At 54.5% G+C, this 8,624-nt stretch overlaps 1 protein-coding gene across 3 annotated transcripts in view; it reads left to right on the top strand.

The window, feature by feature from the left end:
- Positions 1-8,624, top strand: part of CLASRP (CLK4 associating serine/arginine rich protein) — a 30,304-nt gene that overhangs the window by 17,519 nt on the left and 4,161 nt on the right. For all 3 annotated transcript variants that reach the window (XR_002481525.1, XM_021709214.1, XM_008051771.2), the window contains 7 exons: positions 1,035-1,183; positions 2,077-2,173; positions 3,362-3,440; positions 3,530-3,603; positions 5,539-5,580; positions 6,839-7,054; positions 7,170-7,457. Coding sequence is in view for 2 of the 3 variants with exons in the window: in XM_021709214.1 (XP_021564889.1) it covers positions 1,035-1,183; positions 2,077-2,173; positions 3,362-3,440; positions 3,530-3,603; positions 5,539-5,580; positions 6,839-7,054; positions 7,170-7,457 (945 nt within the window). In the remaining variant the exon portion in view is untranslated. The remainder of the gene's footprint in view (positions 1-1,034; positions 1,184-2,076; positions 2,174-3,361; positions 3,441-3,529; positions 3,604-5,538; positions 5,581-6,838; positions 7,055-7,169; positions 7,458-8,624) is intronic.

Genomic DNA, 8,624 nt, shown 5'->3' with positions numbered 1-8,624 from the left:
GTCTGGGTGACAGAGTGAGACTCCTACTCAAAAAAAAAAAAAAAAGACCTCAAATGAGGACTTCCCCGCTGAGCCTTGTGCTTCCCTGTGAAGTGGGGCTAGCAGGAGTCCCACTGCCTAGAGCTGGAAGGCGTGCAGGAGGTGGAGCCTGTGGAGCTCTTGTGCTAGTTCCTGTCATGTAGTGAGCTTGCAGTCAGCAGGAACTGATGTAACTGGAAAAAGTCTTCTCAAGGCTGGGGCCCTCAAGGAATGACGGGGTTCTCAGGCCTTATCCTGGGGCAGCCTCTGGAGCAGGGCGATTCTGAGCTGCCGTCCTGAAGGGCAGTCATTGGGTGGATTCACTTCCCTCATCTCCACCCCTGTCTGAGTCCAGTCCCCCCGTCCCGTCCTCGCACATATTGTTCCATGTGCCAAGGTTAAACGTCCCTCCTGGGCACCTGCTGCTCCACCTGCTCACGCTGGTCCTGGATCCCTGGCTCAGGGTGTTGGTGCTTCCCTCGGCGACTTCTTCCCTGGTGCTCTGGGGCTCCCCTTTGTGGTCCTAACTGCTTGCTACTTTCCTCCACCCGAGGAGATTTTGCAGAACTGGACTGGGAGCTTCCTGAAGACCCTGACCCCATCACATCCCCAGCTTTAGGGTCCTGCTCAGACCCCTCAGGCCCGCTCTGTTTGAGCAAGGCTGGGGCACACTGCCGCTCAGGATAATTCTGGGCCATGCCCTCATAGGACTCACAGTCTGGTTGGGGGAGACAAACCTGTCCCCCCACAGCGTGACCCAGTGTGGGCAGGGCAGGGGAGCTCACAACAGTGCCCCACCTGGCCTGGGGGTGGACCAAGGACTTCCCACAGAAAGATCACTGGAGCTGGGGCATGGAGGAAAAGGGAGGGCTGGAGGGTGGGCAGGGCAGAGGGTCCTAGGCTGAGGAAGAGCCTGAGGGGAGGGTGCTGTGGTGCTCGAGAGGCCAGTGTGTGGGGCCTGCCTGGGACTCTCTCTCCTCTGGACACCGCCCTGGCTCACCTGCTCCCCATCACAGGCTGGCAGAGAAGAAGGCTTCCATTGGTTACACCTACGAGGACAGCACAGTAGCCGAGGTAGAGAAGGTGGCGGAAAAACCGGAGGAGGAGGAGTCACCGGCCGAGGAGGAGAGCAACTCGGACGAAGATGAGGTCATCCCCGACATCGGTGGGGTCCCCTCTCTGCCCTCCCCACCCGCAGTCCCTGGGCATCGTTTTTGTGTCTTGTTCCTCACCCTCTGTGGGGCGCCCCGTGCTTACGAGCCCTGTCTCTCCCTCTCCTGCTCCAGGGCTCTTCAGCCTCCTGCCTCTCTGTCTCACTCTTGTCCTCCTCCATTCCCTGCCATCCTCTGTCCCTCATTTCTAGGGCACTGTTTTTATGATATTTTCCCCACCTAGGTGCTGACTCCGTTCTCTTCCAGTTGGGCCGGTCTCTCTACTTCTCCCTCCTGCTTTCTCTTCTCTCTCCTCTGGAAAACAAGTGTTCATCCCTCGTCCCCCAAGCATCTGTCTGTCCATCCCTCCCCCGTTCCGCTGATCATCTTCTACCTGAATATCCATGGAGCAAACCGCCCACCTATCTCTCCATTTTCCCCATCCTGGCTCTCTCTGGCAGCTGGCTCTTTATTCCTACTTTGCAGAGCAATCCGTTACCTCAGCCCATCCCTTCTTCCACTTATGCATCATGCAGTCCAACTCTTACACACCTGGACCTGCACCCCTCCTGCTGCCCTTGGATCTTCATCCACCATCTGTCCGTCCCCCATTCACTCCTTGCTGTCATGTCACTCTCACCACACATCTCACTCGTCAGTTCATCCATCTGTCTCTCCCAAGCCCCATTTCCCCAGGCCCTCTGTCCACACTATGCTGTGCTCGTCTCTCTGGTCAAGCCCTCTGCCAGCCTGGGGGATGCCGAGATGAGCCAGACCTGATTCAGTCCCTCCCTGAGGATTCCTCCAGTCTGGTGGGCTGCCCCATCCACCTAAGCTTCCTGGACACTGCCCCTTCTCTCGTCCTCTCACTTGGCCTTGGCTCCTGACAGCCTTTCTCTTGGTGCAGACGTGGAGGTGGATGTGGATGAACTGAACCAGGAACAGGTGGCAGATCTCAACAAACAGGCCACGACTTATGGCATGGCCGATGGTGACTTTGTCAGGTGAGGCCTGCCCAGCCCACTGAGACCCTTCCCGCTCAAGACCCCATCTTGGCATCTCTATCCTTACTGCTGGCTCCAACAGCTGTCCTGTTTGAGCACTCTTATGCCTGGCGCGGGGCCTGGGACTTTGCACATACAGGTCCCTGAGTCCGTGGTACTTGTGACCCCACTTCAACTGTGCAGAAACTGAGGCACAATTACCTGGCCTACCCTACTCAGTGTGGCCTGGGGCAGGTCTGACCCCTTGAAGCTCCTTAGCTTCCTGGGCCTAGTGGACAGCGACCTCTGGTGGAGCAGCTTCATGCACTGGGTCATTCTCTTGGCAAAAGCTGGTTGAGCTTCCACCTTGCGCCACACCTGGTGCTACTCTTTACTCGCACGACTCCATAAAATGGCCCCAACTCACAGAGCAGCAAATTGGAAACCAAATAAACCAAGCCTGAACATGGCATTCTCTGCTCAGAACCTGCCATGGCTCCCACCTGAGGAACAGCCAGCTACCTACCATGACCACAAGACTCTGCTGCTCTCCCTCATGCCCCTGCCCGGACTCCTTACTCCTCAGGTGCCTGAGGCCTGGTCCAACCTCTGGGCTGCTCTGTCTGCTATTTTCTGCCCAGCATCTGTGCAGCTTGCTCATTTTCAACTTGTGCAGGTTTCTCTGTGTGGTTTCCCTGACCTCCCTACTGAAAAAGGCAACTTCCTCTGCCTGTCCGTGGCCCTGTCTTTCCTCCTTCCTTGATTTGTTTTTCCCATCAAGACTAGCACCATCTCATGGACCATGTGTGCTATTACCCTGGTCCTTTTCTGTCTTCTCCCCTAGAATGTAAGCCTGTGCAAGTTGGGATTTCTGTTTTTTTCAGTGCTGAGTTCTTTTTTATGTTTTTATTTTAAAGATGGGTACAATTCAGGGTTAGGTATACAAATGTTCATTATGCAGGTACCCTTGTTGATGCAGTGTGCCCCCCCATCCCCCTTAGTGCTGAGTTCTTAATGCCTAAAATAGCACCTGGCACACAAAAGGTGCTCAATGAGTTGTATCGAATGAGTGAAAGACACCACAGGGTGACATGGAGCTCGTCACCTCCTAGTGTCCTGGGCTTCCTCCCTCTCTTTGACGACTCAGCCAGTGTTCCCTCACCCTGCGAACTGCCTCTCCTCCATCCTGATTCTCATCCCCCTTTGCAGGATGCTTCGGAAAGACAAGGAGGAGGCAGAGGCCATCAAACATGCCAAGGCCCTTGAGGAGGAGAAGGCTATGTATTCGGTGAGGTCTGGACCAGTGGGAGGGGGCAGGGATGTGACTGCCCTCTCTGAGGCACACCTCTTACCAGCCTGGCACCCATCCTACCCTAGGGACGTCGCTCCCGGCGCCAGCGGAGAGAGTTCCGGGAGAAGCGGCTGAGGGGCCGCAAGATCAGCCCGCCTAGGTAGGGCCTCTTTCCTGAGCTTCATCCTGCCAGCTTCGGTCTTGGAGGCTCTGGGGAGGGAGGCAGGCGCTTAGGACCCACAGAGGCTCTTGGGGGCAGGCTTCTGGCTTAAGGACAAGAGTCTTCCTAGTGGGGTGATAAATGACCTGAGTGAAGGTTTAGAGATAGAAATGGCCTTGAGGGCCATGTGGACAGTTTTCCCTGCTAACCACACCCCCAGCCTGCTGGACTTGGGACCCTTACTGGACTCCCTGGGAGCCAGTGCAGAGGCGGCATAAAGCTGTTGCCAGGGATGGCTGGAAGACTTGAGGGCAGAGCCCAGGGCACAGGCCTAGCCCTTGACTCTGACCTGCTTCTGCTGCTTGGCCGCTCCCTGTCAATTTGGACAGCTTCCCAAACTCTCTGAGCTTCAGTTTCTTCCTTTGGAATATAGGGCAATATCACCTACTGGGAGAGAGGGCTGGACCAGTCCCCACGTGGAGATCTTGGGACAGGTTTGGATGAGGCAGTCTGGCATGGAGCAGGGAGCCTAGAGGTCCTTGTGGACCTGGCGGCCCTGTGCAGGCCCAAGCCTTTTGTGCTGCATCTCCATTAAGGGGGAGTGATTGAGAGTTGTTGCTGTGAGTCTGAAATAACATGTTGTGGGTTCAGGGGTTGGTGTGGAAATGTTCTTTAGAGTAGCGCTGATTCTTACCATCAGCACAGAGGCAGTGCACATCAGGGCAGTGCATGACAGCAGGGGCTTGCTGGCCACACGGCTCCTTCACTTCCGCGCTTTGTGATGCTGAGAAGTTGACTTTGCCTCTCTGGGCCTCAGTTTCCTCAGCTGTGAAGTGTGAATAATCATGGCATCCATGTTGGAGTTGTTAGGAAGAACCATTTTAACTCATTCTTGACCACTGACATGAATTTGTATCATTCCGAATTCTGTTCCTGGTTTCTGCTGATGTGAATTGACCTCATCATGGAAAAATGTCTTTTTGGGTTTATAATCTGAATAAAAATATAAAGCGTGGAATGCCAGTCAGAGTGGTGTCTGAGGCAAATACTGGATATGTCTGCAACATTAAGCTGTATTGTAAGAAAGGTGACAGTTTAGAAAAGACCATTTCACTTGTGCTTAACAATAGAAATTTGTGGCAACCAGCTTCAGATTTTGTTTTCCCACCCGCTTTTAGTGGGAAAGTGAAAAATTTGTCAGTCTCGAATATGTTAATTGGTATAAAACACTTAGTGCCTGGCACATGGTAAGCAACTAAGACATGTTATCTATTTTGTTAATTTTTTTTCCTTTCGAGACAGAGTCATGCACTGTCGCCTAGGCTGGAGTGCAGTGGCATGATCATAGCTCACTTTAAACTTGACCTCCTGGGCTCAAATGGTCCTCCTTCCTCTGCCTCCCAAATAGCTGGGTCTGCAGATGTGTACCACCACACCTGGCTCATTTTTAGATTTTGTGTAGCTGTAGTGTCTGACTATGTTGCCCAGCTTGGCCTCCAACTTGGCCTTAAGTGGTCCTCTTGCTTCAGACTCTCAAAGTGCTGGGATTATAGGCATGAGCCACTGCACCTGGTCTATTTGGTTTTATTATCATCATCATTAATAAGTCAGGACCCAGTTAGAACCATGAGGAGTGGGAGGAGGGATACTTCTGTTCCACGGTCAGGAGGCCAAACAGGACCAGAACTACTGAAGCCTGTGTTTCTCAGAGTCAGAATGGGTCAGGGACATTGCAGGGTGGGGCCAAGCTTCCTGCTTTGGATAGAGCCAAGGTGGGGTAGCTGGAGGAATTAAGATAAGCCCCGGCACTTGGTCTATAGCCCTCTCCTCACTGTGCCGAGTGCATGGCCCTGGGTTCTCAGGGTGGGGAGACTTATCCTAGTTTCATGCCCACTCAGATTTCAAGCCTGAACTTGTCTACCCTTCTCTTCATAGCTATGCCCGCCGAGACAGCCCTACCTATGACCCCTATAAGCGGTAAGTCCCCAGGGAACCCAGGAAAGGCATCCAGGAACCCTCTAATGGAGGGACAGGTGCTGAGGAGGGCTGGAAGTTCATCCTGCTAGGTCATCCTGAGATCATAGACTGCATATGATATGTTCTGGGTCTGAGTCCTTTTTGTACTCTTCAGATCTTTAGCCTGTTTTCTCAGTTTTTTTCAAAAAAAATTTTTAAAAATTTGAACCTTCTTTATATTTTTCTTATTTAAATACTATGCGGTCTTGTGGTGAAAATGATCAAACGTGGCAAAAAGGTGTGACTTAAAAATCAAATCTATTTAATCTCAGCTTTCAGAAATAACCAGTGAAAAAAAACAGGCACACAGTAAGTAGCCTGTTGTGCATAGTGCTTGTCTCCTGGGCGTTGAGGTGAGTGAGGGCATAGTTAGGGCAGGGACTTTGAGGGAGAACAATTTTGGTCTGACCCCAGACCCTCTTATCCAAGACCTATAGCTCTCTGAAGCCCATTTCCCTTTTCAGTGTGGAGGTGAGGATGGGCTCTGTCTTGTGGGGTTGTTGGTAGTGGTTAGGCATTTATGGCTTTGGGGGGGATCAAAGGTGTCAGGAAGGTGCTCAGAGCTTGGGAGAGGGCATGTCAGGTGCTTCCTTTTATTAAAAAATGGAATTGTACTATACTCAGTATTTTAGAACTTGATTTTTGCCCCTGACTGTCTGTCCATTGAAGAAAACATTCCACATTAAATATCGAGATTTGCTTATCTTTTTGGTTTGTTTGTTTTTGAGTCAGAGATTTACTCTGTCACCCAGACTGGAGTGCAGTGGCCAGCTCACGGCCACCACAGCCTTGACCTGCAGGGCCCCAGGCAATCCTTCCGCCTCAGCCTTTCTAGTAGCCAAAAATACAGGCACTCTGCCCCACGCCCGGCTAATTTTTTGATTCATTGTAGAGGCAAGGTCTCACCAAGTCGCCCAGGCTGGTCTTGAACCCCTGGGCTCAGGCAATCCTCTCGCCTCCTGAAGTGCTGGGATTACAGGTGTGAGCCACTGTGCCTGGCCTCATCTGTTTCTAATAACCACGTGAAATCCAGTTTTCTGTCATAACTCTCCTGGTTATTCCGCAGAGGCTCCATGGTTGTTGAGGCTGGGTCTCTGTCCCTGTGTGCTGCTCTGTGCCCTGTGCTTGTCCTTTCTGTTGCTCTGCAGTGTGTTCTGTTTGCTGGTGGAGAGGCTCAGGGAGCCTGGGTGACTGAGTTCCTCTTCCTCCCTGCCTGTAGGTCACCCTCGGAGTCCAGCTCTGAGTCCCGCTCCCGTTCCCGCTCCCCGACCCCAGGTCGTGAGGAGAAGATCACGTTTATCACCAGTTTTGGGGGCAGCGATGAAGAGGCAGCTGCAGCTGCAGCTGCTGCAGCCGCGTCAGGGGCCACCACAGGGAAGCCCCCCGCACCCCCCCAGGCTGGCGGCCCTGCCCCGGGACGTAATGCCAGCGCCCGGTCGGTAACGCTCACGCTGCCCTCCCTATGCCCCGGCCACCATGGGGGAGGTCTGGGGCAGTGGGGGGCCACAGCCCAGGGCCATGCTGACCAGCCCTCCGTGCCCCACCTGCAGCCGCCGCTCCTCCTCCTCCTCCTCCTCCTCTTCTGCCTCGAGGACCTCCAGCTCCCGCTCCAGCTCCCGCTCCAGCTCCCGCTCGCGCCGTGGTGGAGGCTACTACCGCTCCAGCCGCCACGCCCGCTCTCGTTCCCGCTCCTGGTCCCGCTCCCGGTCCCGCTCTCGGCGGTATTCCCGGTCCCGCAGCCGTGGCCGGCGGCACTCAGGTGGGGGCTCCCGAGATGGACACCGCTACTCCCGCTCGCCTGCCCGGCGTGGTGGTTATGGGCCTCGGCGCAGAAGCAGGTGTGTGTGGGTGGCTGAGTGCCTGTGGGGGTGGGTCTGGGGGTAGGCTCTGATCTCAGGAGGACCAGTCTCTGAGGGAGGTACCAGGCCACCACACTGGGAGAACACCCAGCCGGAGGGGAGAGGCGCAGGCCACTGCCTTCTCTCAGGAAGCTCTGGGGCTGAAGGAGGGGCATAAGTGTGCTCACCCTGTTCAGAGAGTGCCAGGCATGCATCCAGCTGCTGTTCTCAGGGTCTTGGTAGGGAGAGGAGGCCCAGCATCTCTGTCCCAGGGTGCCTCTGCCTCTGCTGGCAGGAGTTCTGGGCTGAGGCGAGTGGCAGCATATGGGTGCCCAGAGTGCTCTGTAGTTGCAGTGAGGGACCCGGGCCTGGAAGACTGGGAAGCCCCACGGGAAGGCATTCCTGTGTGTGGGAGTCAGTGGGTGGGAATATCCTTTTTGGAGAAAGCAACACGAGAGGCAAGTACTATGGATGACTGAGGAAACAGTCATTTGGGGACTGGGGCATGCTTTCCCTGACAGTCCCCTGGCCTGGTGGGATCAGGGCTACTCAGAAAGGCAGCGAGACTCGGTGGGAGCCTGGACTTTGGGGCTCCTGCCTGGGTGTGGGCTCTTGCCCTGCTTGTGAGCAACCTGAGCCTCATTTTGCTTTGTCTGCCAAGTGAGTTGGTAACGGCATCCACTTCATGCATTTGTTGTGGAGGTACAACAAGTAAATCCATGAAGGGCGCTTGGGATGAGCCCTGTACTGGCTCGATGCTCTTGTCGTCTGCATTATTACTTGTATTATTGTTGTGTGGATCACGGTGCCAGCCACCTACAGGGTTTGGCAGGCAAAGAAGAGGGGCCAGGTGGACTCTGCTGAGCTGGCAGGCACATGTTCCCTCCAGTGGGGGCACCACCCACCCAGCAGCAGACTTGGTATGGCCCACTTTTCCTGTGTCCCAAGAGAAGTTGAGGATCTGGATTTTTAAAGGATAGCTCTTGTTTTCTCAATATATTTTTGTTGTTGTTGTTTGGTTTTTTTTGAGTTGGAGTCTCACTCCATGGCCCAGACTGGAGTGCAGTGGCCGCTCCCGGCCACTGCAGCCTTGACCTGCTGGGCTCCAGCGATCCTTCCGCCTCAGCCTTCCAAGTAGCCGGAACTACAGGCGCGTGCTACCATGCC

Source organism: Carlito syrichta, unplaced genomic scaffold (assembly GCF_000164805.1).
Source record: "Carlito syrichta isolate Samal-C Ts95f unplaced genomic scaffold, Tarsius_syrichta-2.0.1 Scaffold67556, whole genome shotgun sequence".
Lineage (NCBI taxonomy): Eukaryota > Metazoa > Chordata > Mammalia > Primates > Tarsiidae > Carlito > Carlito syrichta.
Note: the sequence above shows the minus strand (reverse complement) of the source record. Positions and strands in the feature narration are given on the sequence as shown.